Here is a 26,308-nt window from a genome sequence, read left to right as displayed (position 1 = left end):
TCTATCTATCTATCTATCTATCTATCTATCATCTATCTATCTATCATCTATCTATCTATCATCTATCTATCTATCTATCTATCTATCTGCTTTAAATGCGTAGCGCAATGAGACCCAAAAGTCTTGTAGCACCTTCTCTGCCCTCTGCCTTGTGCTCCGTTGTGTGTCTGGTCCAATCTCATGTCTATGCAGAATTCTGCTGCCCAAGCCGTCCAAGTCTTGTTGCTCCTGCTCCTCCTTAAATCCCCAAGCTGACTTCTCTCCTCTCTGGACCAGCTTTTCCAGCCTTTTCCTTGCTCTCCCCTTCCTTTTTTGTTCCTGTCTCCTGATAAACCTCTGTCTCGCTGGCCTTCCTTCTTCCAACCCTGCCTCCTCCTTCTTTGGTGATGACACGTAGCCAAGTAAGATTGGCTTCCATGAACAGGGTCTTAACAGTGAGTCCATAAGTGACTGTGGAGGCCAGTTCTGGATCCACACATCCTTCCACAGTAGGGACATAGGTTTCTGGGCAGGAGTTGATCACGGTGAGGGTTTGCCATGCGTGCCTTCCTCTTAGCACGTTTCTCCCTTTCGTCCTGAGTTCAAACATCTTCAAAGTCCATGACACCTTTGGTAAAGGCTGTTCTCCAATTGGAGCACTCCCAGGCCAGTGCTTCCCAGTTATCAGTGTTTATACTACATTTTTAAAGATTTGCCTTGAGAGAGTCTTTAAACCTCTTTTAGCTGACCACCAGCATTACGCTTTCCATTTTTATAGTAGTATAGAGTAGTCGCTTTGGAAGTAATCGCTTTGAAGAATCATTGAAGATTACACTGGTAATCTTTGCTACTTCCAGTACACTGGCATTAGTTCACCTGCCTTCCCAAGTGACGCATAAAATTTTTCAGAGGCACCACTGATGGAATCTTCTGAGGCACTGAGGATAGCATTTATAAGTGGTCCATGTTTCACAAGCATACAGTAAGGTTGGTAATACGATAGCTTTGTAAACAAGCATTTTGGATTCCCTGTGAATGTCCTGGTCCTCAAACACTCCGCACATCAAGCAAAATTTAACAATTCCAAAATACAGGTGTGCTTTCACTTTCGCAAGATTGAATATACTGCCTTCGGCTGGTTGATTTCAAAAAATTCTGCTGGAAAAAAATTGTTATGTCCCTGTGGAGATGGCAGTATGGAGTCAGTGGCTCATGTGCTTCTGGCTTGCACTCTTTATAAAGATTTGAAGAGTGAGGTTCTTACCCCTCTACTATTGTCCATGCTGGGTCTCTCAACCCTTGCTACCGTGTCCTTACTTTTAGAAGATCAAGATGATCAGGTGACAGCAAAAACTGCAAGGTTTTTAGCGGGGACAATTAGAATAAGATCTAATATTTGATTATTGCTATAAACCCCCAAAATAAACTTTCTAAGTTTTTACCTCTATCTTCAGTACATCTTATTTTATTGCTACGGCTAGTGGCTGATGCAAATAAAGATTCCATCTATCTGATCTCTGCGCTTTAATCGGGAGAAAAGCCGACCCTCAGCTCTCCAAGGTCTCCCGCGCGCTCGGAGGATGTCTGTGGCGCTCTTCCCAAGTTCAAGTGCAAGGCTGAAGTGCGCCTTTAAGGGGCAGGAGCGCGCGGGGCCCAGCCTACTAGAGGGAGGAGGAGGAAGCTGCTGTGTGTCTGCGCCCTTTGAGCCGGCTTCTCACTTTCGCGTCCTCGCTGCGCTTGCCATGTGGGTGTACGCGCTCGTGGGCGCGCTCCTCCTCCTGGGCATTTGGAGAGCTCTGGGCACCCGCAGCGCCTCTTCCAACCCTTTCCGGGCAGATTCCAGGCGGCCGCCCGCGCCTCTGGTGACCGACAAAGATGCGCGCAGAAAGGTCCTCAAGCAAGGTAGCCACCGGCCAGCCCCAGCTAGCCAGCCCCGGCGGGGGGCGCTGCCAGGCTGGCAAAGGGAGCTGCTGGGCGGGGGGGATCAAGTGGCGCGTGAACGATGCCCAGTGGTGGTGGGCAGCGCGGGAGTTCTGAACTGCACTCGCCGTGCCAGCCTAGGCATGTTTACTCCAGAGTAAAGTCCGCGTTCAACGGGGTTTACTCTCGGGTAATGCTTGCAGGCTAAGAGGAGGACTCCTGCTGGTTTCTGTTGCTTAGTGCCCTGTTGAGTTCAGTTCTTGCTTTGCGTGCCAAAGTTCATCAATCTGGGCATTCCAGGAAAAAGATCTGGGTTAGAGGTGCAAAAAATCCTTGCTCTTACTGGGCGCTGACTACAATGCTACCTCGGGTTAAGAACTTAATTCGTTCCAGAGGTCCGTTGTTAACCTGAAACTGTTCTTAACCTGAAGCACCACTTTAGCTAATGGGGCCTCCTGCTGCTGCCATGCCGCTGGAGCACGATTTCTGTTCTCATCCTGAAGCAAAGTTCTTAACCTGAAGCACTATTTCTGGGTTAGCGGAGTCTGTAACCTGAAGCATATGTAACCTGAAGCGTATGTAACCTGAGGCACCTACCACTGTATTGCAAACTTCTCCCCTTGCACAGGTGTAGCCAGGAATTTTTGTCACGGGGGTGGGGGGATCAGGCATTTTGTTGTGGGGAGGAGGGCCGAACCTCAGTTAGCTATGTATTTTTATTGTTTTTTGTTGATGGGGGCAGCTGCCCCTCCCTGCCCCCGCATCCCCATGTCTCACTTTGACCTTAACTCTGCCCAAAACCTTTCCCCACAAGGATCCCCCTTCACTCCTCTTATCATCTGACGCCCTTCCTTAAATCCTTAGACTGACATCCTGTCTTGTCTCAAATCCCACACGTTTCCAGTCCCTACAGGTCCCAGGCCTCCCTTGGCCTGCTTTCCATGAGCTCCTGGACCTTTTCTCTCCCAGTTTGTCAGCACCCTCCACTTTCCAAAGGTTTCCTGGCCTTCCAAATGTGCCAGGGACTCTCCTGGACTACCACTGCGGTGTTCAGGTACGACTTAAGGGGTGGGAGCACTCTGGAGCCGGCCTTTAGGGTGAAGGAAGTAGCAGCATCCCTGCTAGTGCATTCAATAGCCAACCTCCAAACCTCTGCAGCACTTAGGGATTAAAATGGTGGGTGGTCCTGCTCCCCCCCCCTCCTTGCCATTTCCATAGCTTTCATCACTCAGAGGCCCAATTTGGCCAGGCTCCCCTGCCTTGCAGTCGATGTCATCACTTCCTGCTGGTGGTGGTGGCCAAGGTCCTGTGCTTATACAACCATCACCCCAGTCAGCTGACTGGTGAACTCTTGCCCAACCCTCTTCATACCACATGGGAGAATGATATCAGACTGATGCCAGGTGATTGACAAATGGATAGCCCTGCCTAGCTGTCAATAATCCCTGGGGTTTGGGGGAGGTTTAATTATTGGGGTTTTTTCCCTATGTTTTCAGCTGTCCTTATTTTTATCTGTATGCCGCCTTGTGTCCCTGTCAGGGGAAAAGGAGGGGTATAATTAAATTTATATTTTATTATATACATTATACACGTATTGACATATGCATGTTGAGCTCTTTCATGAGATGAGGGATCCTGGTTGGCCTCGTGTGGAAGATATCTAGGGCCCTTTTCATGGTTGCCAAATGACACAGTCAGTGGATGTGTGACTAGTCCGTATATCGGCATCAGGCGCCAACTCCAAGCCCCACTTATCTGACCCTCAGAATTTTCTCCAGTCCTTGCTTTACACCTCAAGGGATTTTGCATTGCTGGAATATGTCCTGGGAGTCTTAGAATGCTTAGAGCCAGTGTGGTGTAGTGGTTAAGAGCGATAGTCTCCTAATCTGGGGAACCGGGTTTGTGTCTCCGCTCCTCCATATGCAGCTGCTGGGTGACGTTGGGCTAGTCACACTTTAGCCGCATTTAGCCGCTTTGAGACTCCTTAAAGGGAGTGAAAGGCGGGATATCAAATCCAAACTCTTCTTCTTCTTCTTCTTCTTCTTCTTGCTTGTTCTGGGTGGAGGGTGGAGAAAGGGAGGAGGAAATGTGGCCCTCAGGCTGAAAAAATGTTCTCCACCCTTGGATTAGCATGATGTAGAAATCAGAAGAAATGGAGGCAGTGAGAGATCTTACTTTCTTGGGCTCCATGATCACTGCAGAAGGTGACAGCTGTCACGAAATTAAAAGACGTCTGCTTCTTGGGAGAAAAGCAATGACAAACCTAGACAGCATCTTTAAAAGCAGAGACATCACCTTGCCAACAAAGGTCCGTATAGTTAAAGCTATGGTTTTCCCAGTAGTGATGTATGGAAGTGAGAGCTGGACCATAAAGAAGGCTGATCGCCAAAGAATTGATGCTTTTGAATTATGGTGTTGGAGGAGACTCTTGAGAGTCCCATGGACTGCAAGAAGATCAAACCTATCTATTCTTAAGGAAATAAGCCCTGAATGCTCACTGGAAGGACAGATCCTGAAGCTGAGGCTCCAATACTTTGGCCACCTCATGAGAAGAGAAGACTCCCTGGAAAAGACCCTGGTGTTGGGAAAGATGGAGGGCACAAGGAGAAGGGGACCACAGAGGATGAGATGGTTGGATAGTGTTCTCGAAGCTACCAGCATGAGTTTGACCAAACTGCGGGAGGCAGTGGAAGACAGGAGTGCCTGATGTGCTCTGGTCCATGGGGTCACGAAGAGTCGGACACAACTAAACAACAACAAAAAATCAGAAATCAATGGCTGCATAGTTCTCTCCCAAACAGTGGACTATCTACCATTCTTAAGCAGCTGCCTAAACAGGAATGAGGAAGGGAAGGCCTTCGTTTTATATAATCTGGTTAAATTAACTGCAGCTAGTGCCTTGTAAAACAGACACAATGTGCCGCAGGTGGTTTTTACCTTTCGGTTGTCGCTTCAAATTAATGGAAATACAGCCAGCAGGCAAGGCGTATGGAACTCAGATATGGATCAATCATGCATATATAAAAGCTGAACGCTGCTTTACCAGAGTCATCGGTTCTCACCCTTTGTCAGCTGATCCATAAGGCCTTCGCCTAACAATCAAGTCAAGCCTCCTCCCCTCCCCCCCCACAAAATATCTAAAGGAAGGAGACATTCCTGCGACCTCGCCCCTCCCTAGCAGGACCCCTGCTACCTGGGGCTCCCCCCCCCCACATGAGCCACCCTCCCCTGCTGCAGCCCTGGGACTTGATTGACTTGATTGTTGGCAAAATTATGAGGTTCTTCGGTGCCTTTCTTTTTAAGATAATTTTGTACATTGCGCAACTTTAAGGGGGGGGATCTTGCAAGATTTCCAGCTCATCTGGGGTATTTTTGCTTTTGAAACAAACCTTTTTTAAAAAAATGTGAACAATAGGAAGCGGTCATGGGCAGAATCAGACCAGTGCTACATCTAGTTCAGCACAGTCATACCTTGGAAGTCAAACAGAATCCATTCCAGAAGTCCTTTCAATTTCCGAAACATTCAACTTCCAAAGCAAGGCTTCCAATTTTTTTATGGTTTCTTCACTGCCTCCAAGCTGTTTACAAACACCTGCTGCATCTGCAACAGTTACCTGAGCAGGGCCTCTTCTGCTACAGCATAGGAACTAGCCTATCTACAATGATGCCGTAGGGAATAGGAGTTGTTCATGCCTTTTGTTTCTCTTTCTCCTCCAGGCTTCTCCAAGGACAAAGTTCCTGACGGCCTGGATGCTGTCGTCATTGGAAGTGGCTATGGGGGCCTGGCAGTGGCTGTGATGCTCTCTAAAGCTGGGAAGCGTGTGCTGGTCTTGGAGCAGCATGGGAAGGCAGGGGGCTGCTGCCATACCTTCAACGAGAAAGGTTTCGAGTTTGACGTAGGTAAGGTGACCCACACAATCAGGGTGTGGGCCTGAGCAGTTATGACTACATATATATCCTTGGACTTGTAACAAGGACTAAATCTTGCTTGTACTCCTAGTACGTTTCCAAGCACAATTCAAAGTGCTGGTAGTGACTTTTAAAGCCCTAAACGGCCTCAGTCCTGTATCCCTGAAGGAGCATCTCCACCCCCATTGTTCGGACACTGAGGTCCAGCTCCAAGGGCCTTCTGGCGGTTCCCTCCCTGCGAGAAGTGAGGTTACAGGGAACCAGGCAGAGGGCCTTCTTGGTAGTGGCACCTGCCCTGTGGAACGCCCTCCCATCAGATGTCAAGGAAATAAACCATTTGACTTTTAGAAGACATCTGAAGTCAGCCCTGTTTAGGGAAGTTTTTAATGTTTGATGTTTTATTGTGTTTTAATATTCTGTTGGGAGCCGCCCAGAGTGGCTGGGGAAACCCAGCCAGATGGGTGGGGTATAAATAATATATCATCATCATCATCATCATCATCATCATCATCACTGGCTTTATATGACCTCTGAATGGAACCAGTACACTGCATTTAGCACCAGTTGGTTTTCCCAAATCATCTTCAAGGACGGCCCCATGTACAATGCATTGCAGCAGTCAAATCAGGAGCTTACCAGAGGCTTGGAGTACAGTAGGACTGGCTTTGGGTCTTGGTTCAGAAACTGCAGCTAGCGCAGAATAGTTTGACTTGTGGGAGCATCTTCCCAGCAACAGGTAAAAACAGCACCGAATGCTCTGCAATGGCTGTCAATGTGACACCAAGCCAGAGTGCTTGTTTTTATATATAAGGCAGCTCAGGACCCATATACCTGAAAGACCACCTGCTGCTTGATATAACCTCCTTAGACTTTGGGGTTTTTGGCACAGTGCTGTATGGCAAGCAGTGACTCCTGAGAGGACATTCTCAGTAGTGGCACCCCAACTCAGCTCTTCCTTCACATCTGTGAGTAGCACCATCACTTAATGGAGTTTCAAAACAAAGTAAAAACACAGCTCTTCACCCAAAGGTGCTGTGCCTCAGTTGGATGATATGGTTGCATTGCTAATATATTTTCTATTTTTACAGACAATGTAGCTATAGGATCCAGTTCAAATGTTTGAAGGTGCATTCTGTGATTTGAATGAAACACTGCTTTAGTGTACGTTAATGCTGTTCCTTGTTTTGGAATCGTGCGGAAAATGAAAATGAAAAAACTGTCATAAATAATTTAATTTTTTAAAAATGAGAGCATTAAAACTAAAACAGGCCTTGCAGAGGGCTGGGGTACCTCAGGTCTGGAGGGCCAAATATGGCCCTCAGAGCCTTCTCCAGACCATGTGTTCCTTACTGACCCTGTTTCACACCCCGAATGTTGGGTTTTTTGGCTGGAATCATAGAATTGTAGAGTTGGAAGAGACCCTGAGGATCATCTAGTCCAGGGGTCAGCAACCTAAGGCCCATGGGCCAGAAGCGACCCACAGAGGTCGTTTGACCGGCCCACAAGCCACCCCTGAACCAAGCTGACCACAAGCCAGCGCAGTGTGGCATGGGGACTAGCTTCCGCGGCGCCGGAAATCGCGTCTGTGCAGACGCCGAAAATCTCGGGCGTGCACACAATCTGGCCCACGGAGAGATCTCCATGGGGCCAATCCGGCCCAGGCAAGATAAACCTTACTGACCCATTCTAGTCCAACCCCCTGCAATGCAGGAATACGCAGCGGTCCCATGCGAACCTGCAACCTTGGTTTTATCAGTGCTGTGCTCTAACCAGCTGAGTTATCCAGGCATATGTATGCTTGAACTCGGACAATAAGTAACCAAACAAACCCCTGTGTTGCAAAGAGAACGTCAGCAATGTCTAGGAAACACGATGACCATCTACATACGCAATAGACAATCTTTTATATTCCTTCAAACCATCAAGTCCAAAGTGAAATCTTTAGTCTCAAAGTCTCTGAAAACCTTTAAATGAAGCGAGGTACCAGACTTTGTATGATGAAAGACAAGCTGTGAAGCTTTGTATATTCAGCAAATATGATGTCCAACACTGAACAGTGATTCCGGATATTGACTACTGTTTCATAGAATTCTTCATCAGTGTGGTGGGAGGATATAGAATTGCTTCATAAACCCATCTTATTTTGAATGAATGTATGTAAATGAAAATATCAAATGCTGTGGAACAGTGCTCATGTAGTAATGTAGTCATTACTACATGATATTTTGCTGGTATTTTATTAAGCTGGTTCATTTTATTTATTTAACAAAATGTATATGCCGTAAAATCCCCAAATCCGTTTAGAGAAATATCTCATCCAAATACCAGGTCCAGTTTAGTATACCCTTCCCAGATCCTAAAATTTAGGAGCTAATCTGTTGCTGTTGTTCTTTCACTATAACACTTCTTGGGTTTTCTTCCAGGGATCCATTACATAGGACGAATGCAAGAGAATTCTTCCCAGCGCATGATTATTGACCAGCTCACGGATGGGCAGCTCCAGTGGGCCCAGATGGACTCTCCCTTTGATACGGTTATTCTGGGAGATCCTGACAACTGCAAGAGGTATTACCTATACAGTGGGAAGAAGAAATATACTGAAGGCCTAAAGAAACAATTTCCTGGCGAAGAAGCTAATATTGACAGATTTGTGACACTTATAAAGGTAATCCTTTTAAAAGTAGTTCTGGTAAAAGGCCTCTTAAACTGGCTATCAAGTCTTAGTTGGTTTACACAAAAAAACCCAGTTTAAATGTATATACTATATAAATGTAAATTTATATAGTACAGTATATTTTCTTCCAAGTTTCTCAAGGCAGTGCACACGGTTCCCCCCTCCCCATTTTATCCTCAGAACAACCCTGTTTGGTAGGCTGAGCTGAGAGACAGTGAGTGTACCTAAAATCACCCGGTAAGCTTCCAGTGCTCTTCCACTCAGCTATGGCTGCACTTTGCTGTTTTGCTCTTCAGCTATTTCCTTGTGCTTAGCAGAACGAAATGCTAAAGTTCTCAGTCCTTGTGCTTGTAGCACTGATGTCGTCATCTTTTAAATTTGGTTCAGTTTTTTAACAATTTAACAGTGCGTAACACTTTTATGTTCTCGATCTAGATAACATAGAAACAAATAAGAAACGTTTCTGATTGAAATATTATACAGTTGTGCCTCGCAAGACGAAAAGAATCCGTTCTGCGAGTCTCTTCGTCTAGCGGTTTTTTCGTCTTGCGAAGCAAGCCCATTGACGGCTTAGCAGATTAGCGCTATTAGCAGTTTAGCGGCTTTTAGCGGATAAGCGGATAAACGGCTTAGAAAAAGGGGGGAGGGGAAAAAACCCGCAGGAACTTGCAAGACATTTTCGTCTTGCGAAGCAAGCCCATAGGAAATTTGTTTTGCGAAGCACCTCCAAAACGGAAAACCCTTTCGTCTAGCGGTTTTTCCGTCTTGCGAGGCATTCGTCATGCGGGGCACCACTGTATTCTATTAATCCAACCAGTCAGTTGACTAAACTACCATATTTTTCGCTCTATAGGACGCACATCCCCCCCTCCAAAAATTAAGGGGAAATGTGTGTGCGTCCTATGGAGCGAATGCAGGCTCCTTGGCTTCAGCGATAACAACGCGAAGCCTCCTAAGCGCAGAGGGAGAGCTCCCCCTGGGCACCGGAGGCTTCGCGTTGCATTCACGGAAGCCGCCTGAAGCCCCCGGAGTGCAGCGCAAACTCCCGCTGTGCTCTGGGGGCTTCAGGCAGCTATCCGCAAGCCTTCAGAGCACAGTAGGAGTTCCTGCTGCGCTCCGAAGGCTTGCGGATAGCCGCCTGAAGCCTGGAGAGTGAGAGGGGTCGGTGCACGTTGATCCCTCTTGCTCCCCAGGCTTTGCTTCGCTGGAGAGGCGCTGCACAGTTTTCCCTCTCTGCACAGCGCCCCTTCAAGGAAGCAGGAGGAGAAATGGAAGGGGCTCTGCTTCTCCTACCGCTTCGCTGAAGGGGCGCTGAGCGGAGAGGTGGAGAATTTTTTTCCCCTGTTCTCCCCCTCCTATGGTCCGGTGCGTCCTATAGAGTGAAAAATGCGGTGATTTGGTATTTGTGTTTTCTCTTTTTTCTTATCTTGCTGTATCAATAAAAAAATTTTTTTTAAGGCATCTTTGTAAACTGAAGCATTTACACTGGGTTTACGACGTTAGTAAACCAAAATGTTTGTCAATTGAGACATTCAAAAACCGAGGTACCACTGTATAGCTATTTAGTTAACATCAAGAAAACATAAAAGAGAGAAAGCAGGGAAGGGGAAAAACAAGAAGAGAGTTGAAAGATCTGTTTGTTGAAAATCAGACAACATTTCTTATGTATGGTCATTAGCATTAAGACGGAGGTCTTCTGCTGCCTCTGAGTTTTGTGCCTCACTGTTTTTCCTTCTTTCTCTGCCCCTCCACCTTGCAGAAAACTGCCAGAGGGAGCACCCACATGGGGATTCTGAAAATGCTCCCGATGCCCTTGGTCTGGTTTGTGAACCGCACTGGCCTGCTGGCCTGGATCTCTCCTTTCTTTAGAATGTCAGTCAGAAGCCTTTCAGAAGTGGTGGCTGAGTTGACAACAAATGCAGACCTGAGAGCAGTCTTCAGTTATATCTTCCCTACCTATGGTAAGCGATGCCCTCCCCTGCCATCTGAAAGGAGCAGACGTTACATAAGGACAGTCCCTTTGCCCTTTCTAAGGAGGCATAAAGGAGCCTTTCCTAGCTTCATCTGGTCGATTAAACTTATAACTTCGGTAATGGAGACAGGAGGCCACTCATCCGTGAGAGTAAAAGTGGCATGATCCTGACTATCAGGTGGGATGCAGTCATCAAAGGTTCTCAGGCAGGGTGGAGAGGAAGGAGAAAGAACTTGCCCATGTGAAGACCACCTGGTGATAACCCTCACACATATGGTTCTTAATTGTAAACTATATGCTGATCTCAACAATTTCTAGATCAACTCTGCCTCCCCAAATGGAAACCAGAGTTGGAGGTCATTTTCTATTACTGGGGAATGATCAGGAGCTCACCAAGTTAGTGGCTAAATATCTCTATTTGGTTTTTTGCCGTTGAAATACACTGCAGACGTCTGAACTCCCTGGAGACCTAGAGATGTGACGATAGACTGCTCTGCCTCCTTTCTTTTAGCGCATGTTTTGTGCCACTGGGGAAGTGGTAATTCTGTATTGATTTGTTTTGGATGTTTGTATGTGATGCCAATAAAAGGTTTGATGATGTTGATGATAAAGGAGCCTCTTCTATGCATGGGTGGAACTAGACAATGAGGAGAATATCAACACGGCAGCCACTGATATCAAGAGTCTTGGGTCTCCTCCTTGCCCTTGTACCATCCAGTAAAAATCAAAAGTCTTACTTGTCGTTGTGTTGAGTTTCCCTGGGCCTACAAATGACAGCCTATGAAGTGTAGAAGAGGCGGAGAAGCTTAGCATGATAACCTCCTTTCATATGTTGACATTGACCCTATGTCACCAGCAGAGATGGGACAAAGAGACACAAGGCTGCTGCTTTCAGTGGCAGCCGTGTGTAATGAACATGGGAAGCTAGTTCATCAAGCTCAGTGTTGTCTCACTGTTGGTGCCTCTCCAAGATCTCGGGCAAAGGTCTTTGACTTCACCTTCTGTCTGATCCTTTTTTTAACCAGGGTGCAGGCTGGGGGTTAAACCTAGGACCTTCTGCATGCATGCAAAGCATGCACTCTGTCAATCCACTCTTGATAGATTCAAAGAACCACCGGATTTAGCTTACACAGGATGAGATGAAATGGAAAACAGTTTATTCTGGGAGATCCTGACAACTGCAAGTTTGATTGTTTGGTTGCAACTGTTTGTTTGTTTGTTTGTTTGTTTGTTTGATTGATTGATTGATTGATTGATTGCAACTGTTTGATTTAGCAAACAGGATGAGACGAAGTGGATTATATAAATGTTCATGCAAGTTACTTGCAATTTATTGCTGAGACGGAAGAGTAACCAGCATATGACCTTGACACATGCAAAGATGAGCAAAGCATTGTGATTAAAGGAAGCTACGAAGAGCACAGTAGCTGTTGAAGCCATAACATGCTTGGTTTCGTTGTGAGAAAGTTGCTGATAAGAAATCAGTTTCTGATATGAGACCTCTTCTGGCATTTAGAGTATATATATATGTGCAGGAAAGCTGCGTGCAAAGAAATCTTTTTCACCTTTGGTTTACACAGTTTCAGCTCTTTTGCTTTGTCTTACAGGGGTGATTCCTGCAGAGTGCAGCTTCCCTTTGCACGCCATCCTTGTCGATCACTTTTTGGAAGGTGCCTGGTACCCTCAGGGAGGTTCCAGTGAAATTGCATTTCACTCCATCCCCATCATTGAACGTGCCGGAGGGGCTGTCCTCACCAAAGCACCTGTGCAGAGCATCTTGGTAAACTCGCAAGGAACAGCCTGTGGTGAGTTGCGGACGGGATAGAGCTCTCTGTAAGAGTCATCGTGATATGTGGCTAAGGTACCAGGCTTATAAGTCAAGCTCCTGGTTCAAATATAGACTCTGCCATGAATTAGCTCAATTATCTCAGGTAAGCTTCTCAGCCTTGTACCCTCCCCATTTCCGACATGAGGATAATACTGATCTGTCCTACAAGGTTATTATTGTAAGGATTATAGCAAGGTGATATCATGATATGAATGCTAATGTGCTATATAAATATGCGTTTAAGTCTTAATAATGTTATCTGTTCTCTCCAAGCGCTTGGCATAGATAGACCCACTTTGCAAGTAACACTAAGCCCCATATTCCTCAAATGCAGAGCTGTTTCTCTTCTGCTGCAGTTCAGCTTCCAACAACAACAACAAATTATTCATCTCGCGGTGTGATGATGGTGAAATTTTACGTAATTAATTGCAAAATTAATTTCGTATGGATTGCGTTATTCCACACCATTTATTTCAGTGCCAAGAAAACTCAGCAAATGGGGAAAGGGGAAGAGGAGGCTCTTAGCTTCCTAAGAACTAAGGGGATAAAGGATCCTGCCAAAGCTCTTCCCACCCACATTAAACTTCCTTAAAGACATATAAGCGGCTTACCTGCTTAAACCCTCCCTTTTAATTACACTGACCCTCCCGTGCTGGTGGGAATAATATCTGTATTTTTTATAAATATCCTCCAGCGTGCAATACATCTACAAAATATAGCTGATAACATGACTTGCCTTGCAAGATTGCTGTAAGAATTAATGAAAACCCTTGCAACATTTAAGGCCAACCCCCCCAAAAACCTTTTTAAAAAGTACCTCGTTACCCAGCAGTTTCTAGCTTCTACCTAGAAATGGTCGTTTGTTGAGACTTCCCTGTGACCAGCGGAAATTGATTCCTCCATTTTTCTTGTTTAGAGAAATCTAAAAGAAATGTTTTATGGACTATATACATTTTTGCCTCTTCCAGGTGTAAGCGTAAAGCAAGGTCAAGATCTTGTTAACGTCTATGCTCCTGTTGTGATTTCTGATGCTGGCATCTTTAACACCTACGAACAGCTCCTGCCAAAGGAATTGCAAGCTTTGCCAGGTAAGAGGACACAGAACAATTTCTGCTTCCACTATTGTAGATGTATGATGAACTTGTAATTTTGTGTGTGTGTGTGTGTGAGAGAGAGAGAGAGAGAGAGAGAGAGCGCATAAAATGTAGACTTCTTTGCCAGTTTTCATACCACAGGGTGCGTGTGTGCGCGCGCACACACACACACACACAAAGAGAGTTTTGTAATTCCAGTTTTATACCGCCAGTAACTTCAATTTGCCTTTGTGGGTTTTGTTTCATTTTTTAGGAAGACCACATATCCTAAAGACGTAAGAGATCAAAATATACAATCCTCAACTAATTGTGTCCTATGATTCAGCTGCTGGGAGGAGCTTGCATTTTTGTGTGTGTGTTCTTAGCACTGAATGTAGCATAGCTGGTAAATGTTGCTTTCCCATAGTAGACCTTTGTTTTTGTTGGGCTCGTATCAGCCCCAGACAGCTAGGGATAATGGGAGTAGTGATTTACCATCTGGAGGGCCGCTCTTAAAACAATAAGATATTCTTGTCTGTCTTCTCAAGCCTTTTGTTTCTTCCGTCCTCTTTTATACTATACTGTAAGCCCAGGGGTTGCTTGACTTAAGACTGTTGTTTTCCTCCAGTTTTCCTGTCTAAAACAGCTGTTGCTTGGATTCTTAACTCTGCTTCACCAGTCCCACTTCCTCCCTCCTTACATCTCTCTGTTGCTCTTTGGGCAGGTGTTCAGAACCAGATCTCTATGATAGATCATGGCGTCGGAGGATTCTGTGTCTTCATAGGACTGAAAGGTTCCAAGGAAGAACTGGGATTGGAAGCCAAAAACTACTACATCTACCCACACAACAACCTCAATGAAGCGTAAGTGGCAGCAGCTGAAAACTCCACTGGTTTGCGGTGGTTTGTTTTTGTTTTTTAAAAACGGCAATACAAGTTAATCCAGCAGGGCTCTTCTTAAAGTAAGTTGTGTTCAGAGGGCAAATGGGTGAAGAATAGCAGCCAGAAGTTCAAGGCATGAAATCTTAGTGCACCAATTCAAATTAGAACTTGTCAGTAAAGGTAAAGGTATCCCTGACCATTCGGTCCAGTCGCGGACAACTCTGGGGTTGCAGCGCTCATCTCACTTTATTGGCCAAGGAAGCCGGCGTACAGCTTCAAGGTCATGTGCCCAGCATGACTAAGCTGCTTCTTGCACTTGACCTGCTTTCGAATTGCTAGGTTGGCAGGAGCAGGGACCGAGCAACGGGAGCTCACCCCATCGTGGGGATTCGAACCGCCGACCTTCTGATCAGCAAGGCCTAGGCTCTGTAGTTTAAACTACAGCGCCATGTCCATTTAGTTTCTTCAGCTGCTGTACCCACAGCCCCTTCTCTTTGTTCTTATATGTAGATAAAGCGCCAAAAACAACCTTGTACATTGGCCCTGAACTCAAGCGTGCAAAATACACATGAGTGTATTTGGGTTGGGTGCATCTGAATTTAATGTTCACATCTTTTTCTACTGGCTCAACCAAACTTTTTTCTTTTTCTTAAAAAAAGAAAAAAAACAACTGACCAGGAATATTGAGAACTACAATCTGTTCACAGGTGAATGTTTTGGATCTTGGTGCAAAACGTGGCTCAGATCAGCACAGTGGATTTGGCCTTTAACTCAGGAAAGATTGTGGTCAAGGCTTGAAAAGAGACACTGGCAACTAAAAGTTTTGGCCTAAAATTAGAATAACACAGTGAAATAAATGAATGGGAAAATGCAGAAATTATATATATATATATATATATATATATATATATATATATATATATACTATAATACAAAAGTGACACTTTAATTAAAGTTTTATGAATCAAAGCTCAGGCAAAGTTTTCCTTCTTGATAGGTTCACTTCTTACATTAATTCTTCAAGAGAAACTGCTCCAGAAAAGATTCCTTTCCTGTATATTGGATCCTCGTCAGCAAAGGACCCCCTGTGGGAAAAGAGATTCCCAGGTATTTGAACAAGTGGTGCAACTTTCTTCTTTTTTAAAAGGGATGGGGGAGAGAGAGAGGATTTGGGAATTTGGGGCTCCAGGAAGGCAAGTTGTAGCCCTTGGCTTAATTTCATGCATGTGACCAGGAGGGAGGAAAAGGTTATAATAGTAATAATCTATTACTTATACCCCACCCATCTGGCTGGGCCTCCCCAGCCACTCTGGGCAGCTCCCAACAGAATATTAAAAACACGACAAAACATCAAACATTAAAAACTTCCCTAAACAGGGCTAAACAGGGCTGCCTTCAGATGTCTTCTAAAAGTCAGATAGTTGTTTCACCGCTGTGGCCCTGAGGGAATGTGGACCTCAGCATAAAAACAGTTTCCGGCCCCTAATAGAAGACCGGCCTGCTGGATATCTGGCCAATGGTCCATCTAGTCCAGCATCTTCTTCTTACAGTGACCAGTCAGATACCCATGGGAAGCTTGCAAGGACATGGCACAACAGTGCTCTTCCCATCTGGTATTCCCAGCAATTGGCATTTGAGGGCATTTACGGGACCGCCTCTCCTGGTCTGCCCCGCAGAGGACCTTAAGGTCCATGAATAATAATAGTTTAGAGGGCCCAGGCCCTAAGGAAGTCAGATTATTCTCCACCAGGGCCAGGGCCTTTTCAGTGATGGCTCCGACCTGATGGAATGCTCTGTCCCATGAGACCAGGGCCCTGCAGGATTTAACTTCCTTCCACAGGGCCTAAGATGGAGCTATTCCACCTGGCTTTCAGTTTGAACTTAGCCTGATCTTTTATTCCCCTTCCTTCCCTCCCTCTCCCCTTTTATGGAAATTATCCACTCTGGGATCTCACAGCTAATTCTCCCCTAGTCTCCTCACTGGCCCAATTAGGACTAATTTTACCAGCTAGCCCTGGTGATCATCTAATGCTTATTGGATGGATTTCCCCCCTAAATTGATTTTTGAATTCTGAATTTATTGTTATTCACGTTTTATAATGTATTTCTGCTGTTTTTTGTTGCATCAATTAAGTGTTTTAAATTTGTTGTTAGCCACCCTGAGCATAGCTGTCAACATTTTCCTTTTTTTAAGGGAAATTCCCTTATTCCGAATAGGATTCCTCGCAAGAAAAGGGAAAAGTTGACAGCTATGGCCCTGAGCCCGGTTTTCTGAACCAGGAAGGGCAGAGTATAAATAAAAAATTATTATTATTATTATTATTATTATTATTATTATTATTATTATTATGCCTCTCAGCCACGGAGGTAGAGCACAGCCGTCGTGGCTAAGCAGCTGTGGCTGGCCTTCTCCTCGATGATTTTGTCTGAACCTCATTTAAAGCCGTCCAAGTTGGTAGCCATCGCTGCTTCCTGTGGGAGGGATTTGCATCGTTTAACTGTGCCCTGCATGACTTGCTTTTTATCCATCCTGTTTTGCTTCGGTCTGGGTTTGATCCAGGATGGTGGGCATATGAGCCAGAGACATGGTCATGAACAAGCTGGAGATCAGATTATCAGATCAAGGAAACGAGAGCTGATAGCAGGAGGCCTGCTCAAGGACAGGCTGGAGGCACTGGCAGAGGAAGGGGTGGGTGGTGAGTGCGGTCCGCCTCAGGTGTCATACCTGAAGGGGGGGACATCATCGCCCCGCCGCCGGGGATGCTAGCTCCGCCCCCGCGGGCGGCTAGCCCATAGCTGTCAACTTACAGATTTGAAAATAAGGGACCAGCAGCCTCGAAAATAAGGTATCAGCCGCCAAAATAAGGGATTTTCCGGGCACAGGTATTTTCAGCTTCTGAGCCCCTCCGAGCCAAAGGCAGAAAGCCCAGCAGGCAGCCAAACGAAGCCTCAAGCGGTGGTTCCCACAGTGCAGCAACCCAGAAAAGGGGATGCAGCAAGGAAAACCATCGTCACCTCTCCTCTGGGAAGCGCTGAGCAAAGGCGAGTCCTCAGGCAACGTGGCCAATTTGATCAGCACAAGGCATGCAAGCTCCACCCCCCAGTCGTTCTTAGACTCCTTATTGGGTGAGCAACGCAGCCAAGCAACACAGTTGGAGCCTCCCTCCTCCCTGGCCGGCAGGGAGGGAGGGAGAGGAGCTGCTTCCTTTGAAACCCAGGAAATTTAAGGGACATCATCAATAAGGGACAGCAGCAGGACACGGCGCTGGGATAAGGGAGTTTCCCGCCAAATAAGGGACGGTTGACAGCCATGGGCTAGCCCCACCCCTGTGTGTTGGGTTGAAATAACGACAGACAGGTAGCGAGCGTCATCTGGGAGGCACCTCTCGAGCAAGTCTCGAGGAGTCTCTTTTATTGAATATTACAGCATTGCCACGTATGTGCTTATTGCTGATTGGTTAACACAAGTACAAAGCAAAGGTTGCATATAGGCATTAATCAACAATAGATTAAAGGCTGGGAAAGGGAACACAGAATTGGATAGGCGTGAAAACCTCCTTATTAAACTTTTACTAGTGATTGATATAGCATTCATCCGTAGATGTGGTCAACTATGCATTAAGAACGGGTCAGGCACAATGTTTTCCTGAACTCAATGTGAACTGAACATTCTAAGGTGGTGAGTGAATGTCTTAGTATTAGAATGGTTTGTGCAGCATTATGTACAGAAGCGAAGCTTAGGAGCAAGACTTCCCATCAGGCCACAGTCATGTGTAGAATCATAGCATCCCATCACCTGGGTGCCGGAGCAGCTAGCTCCACCTCTGGCTGGAGGTCAGACAGATACTGCACATAGCTGTCAACCTTCCCTTTTTTGCGGGAAATTCCCTTATTCCAGCGCCGTTTCCCGCTGCTTCCCGCTGCTATCCCGGATTGTTAGATATCCCGTAGACTGTCCCTGGGACAGGTGAGGTTGCTGATCCCTTATTTTCAAATCTGAAAGTTGACAGCTATGATAGTGGACTGGATCACTGCAGCAGCATAAAGAGAGAGAGTCTGCGTTATTACTCAAAGGGGGAAATTACTCAAACTACCAGCCAAGAGGAGAGTGGCTTTGTAAGCTTTCAGAATATTTAGAATTAACCAAATTGACAGGTATAATAAGACAAAAACCCAAAAGTGAAGTGAAAAAGGAATGGGAGTGTCTAAATGAATACCTTAAAAGCCAAGGTTTGAGGACAGAAATCTGGCTGAGTCTGGAATAACCTTGCGAAGTGAAAGGATGAGAAAGAGGGATTTAAATCTGGATGCTAGGATAGAGATGATAAGGAAAACAGGAAGACACAATGAGAGGTAAAGGAGGTGCTGTGGGATTGGTGGAAGTCAATGTTTGTTTTTCTTCTTAGTGTTTATATTATTAACTTGTAAGGTATGGATTTATTTATTTTTTTGAATGTTGGTTTTTGTGTTTTGTGTACTGTTATTTTTCGATATTTTTTGTGGTGGTGTTATTGTGTGGGAAATACTAATAAAATTTATTTTAAAAAAAATAAACAAAAAACAAACTACCAGCCTAGAAGAAAGGGTTTTGTAGGGCCTGCTTCCAGCAGTCAAGAAGGAAGTTTCTGCACGTGAGGGACAGATGGACCCCAGCCTGGGAAGGTACCCATCTAGGAAAAGGAAGACTCTGATCCTAAACTTCCGTTGCCTTGTGGAAGAAGGCTAAGGAGTAAACCATATACAAATTCAGAGTCGAGTCCCTAAGGCGGTTGGATGGCGCCTTAGATGCCTCCTTAAGCTGGTGCCAAACATATTAATAAATAAATAATAATAATAAAATTTTATTTGTATCCCGCCCTCCCCAGCTGAAGAGCAGCTAACAACAATAAAAGTAAGACAGCATTCTAAAATCAATTCATTTTAAAATCAATTCAAAATCAAATTAATGGCAACCTTTGGGCTAGAGTTCTGTGAGGATTACCAAAGGAGGGGGTCAGATTGTGCCTCGGCCAAAGGCCTGGTGGAACAGCTCTGTCTTGCAGGCCCTGCGGAAAGATGTCAAGTCCCGCAGGGCGCTTGTCTCTTGTGACAGAGCATTCCACCAGATCGGAGCCACAGCCGAAAAGGCCCTGGCTCTGGTTGAGGCCAGCCTAATCTCCCTGTGGCTCCGAGATGTTTTTGTTTGAAGCTCTGCTTTCCTTTGGACCACATCAGTGAGGCTGAGAAAGGGGGTCTTATCCTCTGGGCAGCCCAGGAACTCCATATCCGCCCTGGGAAAATCGCTTTGGTGCTGCTAAGACAGCTTTGTGACTTCGCCCTGGATGAAAACTGTTGTTTCTCAAGACAGATGGATTCCACGAACTGTTAACTCTTCGAAGAGCTGTAACAGCTGCTGAGGGCATTCAGGCCACTTCTGCAGCCTAGAGGGCAGCCTTGCTATACGCAGCCTGGCTTTGCCTGTGGTAGAAGAGGCATGATGCCACAGGAAACCCCAGCATGAGTCATATCCTCACTTGACACCTTACAAATCTGTGCATATAGGATTGTGAGATGCCCCTTTGTGACAAGTACATCGCTAATGAATGTCTTCATATCCCTTTCATTATAGGCAAGTCCACTCTAATTGTCCTGACAGCTGCAAAGTATGAATGGTTTGAGGAATGGAAGGAAGAAAAGGTTTCTAAAAGGGGAGCGGTGTATGAGGCCTTCAAAAACAGTTTTGTGGACAACATAATGGACACGGTTTTGAAGGTTTACCCTCAAATAAAAGATCAGGTAAGACCACTGTTAGTGTGTCAGCAAATGATTCTTATTCTTGTACAAGGATGGTGTCTTCTCTACCTCTTGATGTAGAAGAGAGAGACCCTAATCCAACGGCAACATCAGCCTTTAAGGTAAAGGGACCCCCGGCCATTAGGTCCAGTCGTGGCCGACTCTGGGGTTGCGGCGCTCATCTCACTTTATTGGCCAAAGGAGCCGGCGTACAGCTTCGGGTCATGTGGCCAGCATGACTAAGCAGCTTCTGGCGAACCAGAGCAGCGCATGAAAACGCCATTTACCTTCCCGCCAGAGCGATACCTATTTATCTGCTTGCACTTTGACGTGCTTTCGAATTGCTAGGTTGGCAGGAGCAGGGACTGAACAAAGGGAGCTCACCCTGTTGCGGGGATTCGAACTGGCGACCTTCTGATCGGCAAGTCCTAGGCTGTGTGGTTTAACCCACAGCGCCACCCATGTCCCCTTAAACATCAGCTTTTATAATTTCACATAAGCCGCTCAAAACCCCGTTCCCTCCCAGCTTGCCCCGCCTTTTATGCAGAAGTTATATCCCGGTCATAATGTTTGATAAGCAACCTCGTACTTCATTTCTTTGTGGTTTCCATTCCCGTAAGCCTTCTTTTTATCTTACAGTTAGCAAGCTCTACTTTGATGCTAGGACGCAGGTGCCACTGTGGTCTAAACCACTGAGCCTCTTGGGTCGGCGGTTCAAATCCCCGCAACGGAGTGAGCTCCTGTTGCTCTGTTCCAGCTCCTGCCAACCTAGCAGTTCGAAAGCACGCCAGCGCAAGTAGATAAATAGCTACCACTGCAGCAGGAAGGTAAACGGTGTTTCTGTGCGCTCTGGCTTCCGTCACGGAGTTCCGTTGTGCCAGAAGCAGTTTAGTCCTGCTGGCCACATAACCCAGAAAGCTGTCTGTGGACAAACGCTGGCTCCCTCAGCCTGAAGTGAAATGAGCTCCGCACCCCATAGTCACCTTTGACTGGACTTAACCATTATGGGGTCTTTTATCTTACCTATTACCTTACTTTGATGCTGTTTCTCATCCTGGGTATGAACTTTGCTTCACACATAGCTTAACCACAGCTTCTTCCACTGCCTTGTGGTTACGAGAGTTCCCGTTATTGTCTGGAACATTTTCTGTGGGTATTTCGTGGTCAAAAAAGGAAACTAACTCATGTTGCAACCAGCGGCGTTGGTTTGACTTTCCTCCACTCCAACCACCACCGCACATTCTTTTAATAAGCAAGCAGTAAACTGAACTCTGCTTCAGTCCTGCTGACCACTTATTTGATGTTTCGCTGGTTACGTGTTCGTTCAGGTCCAAATAACCCTTTTAAAGCCTTAAAACAGTTTGAGACCAGCCTGACTAGGACCTTCGTTCCACCTTGGAGTTCAGGTCTACCACTGCCTGAGATAAAGGAGAGGGCCTTAGCAGTTGCGGTACCCAGGATCTCGAGAGAAGTACACCTGGCTCCTTTGCTTCCTGCTTTTAGGCAGAGAGTGAAAGTTTGGTTTAAGTGGCTTTTTTCAGAATCTTGGTTTTATTGTGTATTCCGTTACTGGTTTTAAACAGATAATAATAATAATAATAATTTATTATTTATACCCCACCCATCTGGCTGAGTTTTCCCCAGCCACTCTGGGCGGCTCCCAATCAGTGTTAAAAACCGTACAGCATTACATATTAAAAACTTCCCTGAACAGGGCTGCCTTAAGATGTCTTCTGAACGTCAGGTAATTCTTTATCTCTTTGACATCTGATGGGAGGGCGTTCCACAGGGCGGGCGCCGCTACCGAGAAGGCCCTCTGTCTGGTTCCCTGTAGCCTCACTTCTCGCAATGAGGGAACCGCCAGAAGGCCCTCGGCGCTGGATCTCAGAGTCCGGGCTGAACGATGGGGGTGGAGACGCTCCTTCAGGTATACAGGACCGAGGCCGAGATGTTAGTTTTGCTAGCTTGCTTGTCTTTAGGCTGAATTTTGCTTCCTATAATCCTGGTTTTTATGCAAGGCAGATTTTATTTTATTTTGTCATTCACTTTCTGTACAGCCCTTCTGCCAAGGCAATCGTAGCTGAATATACTAAATAAATAAACGAACATTATGAAAGGCAGGTGGGACCTGCAACCAAGAGTTGCCATGTAGAGTGTTCAAAGTCAGGGTGCTGGCCAGCAAGCTTTGGCTAGCTGCTCTGTTCCATTTCCCCACCCCAGTATTCAGTTTGCATTCTACAGGCCCTGAGCACTCATTCCTCCCTCCTAATGCTGCCTTCTTTTTTAATAACTTTTTTTTTGTCCTCCTGCAAACCTTTTAAAAAATAATGTTAAATATTTTATTAAGGTGATTTCAGTTAAAAGAAATAAAGTGATACAGAAAACAAAGAAGGAAAAGCAAGAGGGAGAAAAACTACAACAAAGATACATATAAAAATGAAAATAAACACACACAAAAAGTAATATACGATACTCCCATACATTCTTGTATAAATCGTCATAGTGTCATTGCCCTAGTGCTTATGCAAATGTTAACTGCCTACTGCATTTTGTATAAATTCATTCCAAATGTTATCATATTTATCCCTACAGAGTTCCCCCAAGCCTGCTGACACCCTGCTCTTGTACGGTGATGGTGCCATTTTGGCTATGTAAGGGTCAATGTTCAGAGAATGGGTTTAGTGGTACCTCGGGTTAAGAACTTAATTTGTTCCGGAGGGCTGCTCTTAACCTGAAACTGTTCTTAACCTGAGGTACCACTTTTGCTAATGGGGTCTCCATCTGCTGCCACAGCACCGGAGCACGATTTCTGTTCTCATCCTGAAGCAAAGTTCTTAACCCGAGGTACTATTTCTGGGTTAGCGGAGTCTGTAACCTGAAGCCTCTGTAACCTGAAACGTCTCTAACCCGAGGTACCACTGTAGTATGGGTCAGGGATGAAGAATCTCTGCCCTCCATCAGCTACGGCCAATGGTCAGCAATAATGCGAGAGTTGGCATCCAGCAACATCCACAAGGTCAAATGTTCTCTTGTCCCTACTACGTAGATTAGGACCCTTCCAGAAACATGGCGTTGGCAAATAGTTCTTGTAATCTAATGGAGATGGAGGAGTACCTTTTCTATTTTTTGTCTGATGAGGTGAAAATGAATTAGCAGTAATAACGCTCCCTGGACATTTGATCTTTCTCTGTTCAGATTGCGTGTGTCTCTGCAGGAACTCCTCTCACCAATAAGCACTACATAGCTTCTCCGCGTGGAGAGATGTATGGCATGAACCACAGTATGGCTCGCTTCCAGCCGGACTTCATAGCAACAGTACGACCTCAGACCCCTGTCCCAAACCTCTACCTTACAGGTAAATGCTACCTCCTCACTTTTTCCAGTGTACCGCAACTGTTGACCATTATAATGACTCTTATTTCTTTCAACTACTTTCAACTACTGCAATGCGCTCTATGTGGGGCTACAACTAATCCAGAATGTGGCAGCTTGACTGGTGACTGGGAGCGGCCGCCAAGATCACACAACACCAGTCGTGAAAGACCTACATTGGCTCCCAGTACGTTTTCGAGCACAATTCAAAGTGTTGGTGCTGACCTTTAAAGCCCTAAATGGCCTCGGTCCAGTATACCTGAAGGAGCGTCTCCACCCCCATCGTTCTACCCGGACATTGAGGTCCAGCACTGAGGGCCTTCTGGCGGTTCCCTCACTACGTGAAGCCAAGTTACAGGGAACCAGGCAGAGGGCCTTCTCGGTAGTGGCACCCGCCCTGTGGAATGCCCTCCCACCAGATGTCAAAGAGAAAAACAACTACCAAACTTTTGACATCTGAAGGCAGCCCTGTTTAGGGAAGCTTTTAATGTTTAATAGGTAATTGTATTTTAGTGTTTTGTTGGAAGCTGCCCAGAGTGGCTGGGGAAACCCAGCCAGATGGGCGGGGTACAAATAATAAATTATTATTATTATCAACCTGCCTCATCTCAAGGGCATAGAATAGATAACTTTTCCGCACTGGGCCTGTGTTCAAGATTTGGGGATCCTGTTGCTGATTGGTGAGGAAAATAAGGCAGCAAAAGTGAATTTCTAAAACAAGAGCAGAGTTGGGTGTTGCTGGTTTTTTTAGTGGCATGAACACAACACAGGAGCACAAAAACTACATTAGTGGGGCAGGCATTAGGGAGGGCAGAGGAGGAATAGTTTCCTGAGTGGGTCTTGGCATTTGAACATTCTCTTTCCAGTTCCTTATATTTGCCCCAATTCCTGAGGCCTTTGGGGTTTGGTTGGACAAGTGGACACAGATAACTTTATTATTATTTCTTATCATTTTCAATTTTACAACATCTGCACAAATCAAGAAAACAAATGATACATTGCACAGCGACTTCCCTCCCTGCCCCTTTCCCTGGTTCATTTCAGTTTTCCTTTACTGCTGCATATTCTAATTGTTCCTTATTCTTTCTCCTCCAGTTTTTCCTCCGTTATATAATTTTATTGGGCCCACCCAATATTTTATTCAAGTGGGCACCCCTGCCCTCCACTAGTTTATGTACCTTCCCCCAGTGGGTTCTGGGCACACAGCCAGAGACTGCATTTGTGTGGAAACTTCCTTGGCTGCTTCCTTTTCAATAGGGGACAGTCATTCAGGAGAACATTCTGGGGGCCAGTCTAGGGCAGGGGTCAGCAAACCTTTTCAGCAGGGGGCCGGTCCACTGACCCTCAGACATTTTGGGGGCCCCGATTATATTGGGGGGAGAGAACAAATGCCTATGCCACACAAATAACCCAGAGATGCATTTTAATTAAAAGCACACATTCTACTCATGTAGAAACACGCTGATCGCCAGACTGCCCGTGGGCCAGATTTGGAAGGTGGTTGGGCTGGATCTGGCCTTAGTTTGCCTACCCATAGTCTAGGGGACAGTCATTCAGGAGAGGCTGGGGAAGCCCTTGGCCCTTCACTTGCCTGATCCCTCTTCTTCTGACCCATCCTGGGCTCCACCCTCCAGCTCTGAATCTTCCTCTGCCTCTGACTCTTGCCAGCTGGCTGGTACAGGTCCCTGCAAACCACTGCCCAACCCTCTCCTGAGTCAGCGTCTAGCCAGCCCCTGACATCTGGCTACACAAGTGCCTTTTTGTAGCCCCGTGATGCTCTCCCAAGCAGGAAGTATGTACATTCCAGGCTGTTGACAAGGGGATGTGATGAACAAGAGGACAGACCGAGCAGAGACTGACAAGTGGCAGTGATGTCTTTCTTTTCTCCTAGGTCAGGATGTGCTTTTAGCTGGTTTCGCAGGAGCCCTTCACGGAGCCATTCTCTGCGCTTCCGCTGTCCTGGAACGTAATCTCTACATCGACTTGATGTGGCTAGGCAAGAAAATCAAAGCCAGCGATGCCGGAAAGAAAAACTAAAGCTTCGGTCTCTACCACACAAATGAGATTTGCTCCTGCCTTATTGGTGATCTGAAAGCTGCCTTCTTTTCTAGGTTCTTCGTGTCTCCAGCAGGGGATGCAAACTGGTGCGAAAACTATATGCTTTGGTGCTTTTGCGTGTTGAGGTCCCAAGTCACCCTTAAATAAATTCACACTTCACACAGGAATTTTGTTTAATGTTTTTGGCATAATTTTGGCCACAACTTTATTAAAATACAAAATATGAGTGGTTGCTTAGGCATTGGTTGCGACTATCTGTACCCGCCAGGGACAGAACTGACATCCACAAGCCTGCAAAGTCAGTAAGGGAAAACATTTTTGGGGAGTAAATGGAGCTGGGTACCAGACCCTCACCTCTCCCCAAATGCTCCCAGGGGCTCCTGCATGGCCCTAGCCCCCTTGACAGGGGTGCAGACAAGAGCATGGTGAGCCCCTGGATTCCTTTAACAGAATACCCTTGCAGCAGCAGCATTGGAGGGACAGGCACAAGCCAATCCATGCCCTTCCACCAACCAATAGAGGAAGCTCAACGCTGCATGCAGGGAAGATATAACCTAAGACTGTCAATTAATAATTGGCAACATCAAACTGTCCCCAACAACCAGAGGAGCCCAATCACGACAGTGGCCACCCAAACTAACCCGCCCAGCAACAGAGAGGTGTCTTGCTAACACCACCACAACTCGTGCTCTCCGTGAAGGAGAACGCGCTTTATTGCACTCCTTTCCAGTGCTTGAGTTTTTGTATGGGTATGGAGAAAATGAGCTGCCTCACCCATGCAAACCTCACAACTGGATGGCACATTTAGATAACACACTTCTGCAATCACAACTGTACTTTCTCCAGCTGCCACTTAATAGAAATAGGTGC

The 26,308-nt window shown here is 46.0% G+C and overlaps 1 protein-coding gene across 1 annotated transcript; it reads left to right on the top strand.

Annotated features, from left to right (window-relative positions):
* Positions 1–1,683: 1,683 nt before the first annotated feature.
* On the top strand, positions 1,684–25,663 carry LOC310832089 (all-trans-retinol 13,14-reductase-like). Its single transcript, XM_083713603.1, has 11 exons — positions 1,684–1,881; positions 5,617–5,799; positions 8,232–8,473; positions 10,242–10,443; positions 12,062–12,259; positions 13,251–13,370; positions 14,080–14,218; positions 15,234–15,343; positions 19,845–20,011; positions 23,204–23,363; positions 25,272–25,663. Exons 1-11 carry the CDS (start codon positions 1,722–1,724, stop codon positions 25,415–25,417), a joined length of 1,827 nt encoding a protein of 608 aa, XP_083569729.1. The 5' UTR covers positions 1,684–1,721; the 3' UTR covers positions 25,418–25,663.
* Positions 25,664–26,308: the final 645 nt, after the last annotated feature.

This window comes from Podarcis gaigeae (genome assembly GCF_964106915.1).
Source record: "Podarcis gaigeae genome assembly, chromosome: 15".
NCBI lineage: Eukaryota > Metazoa > Chordata > Lepidosauria > Squamata > Lacertidae > Podarcis > Podarcis gaigeae.
Note: the sequence above shows the minus strand (reverse complement) of the source record. Positions and strands in the feature narration are given on the sequence as shown.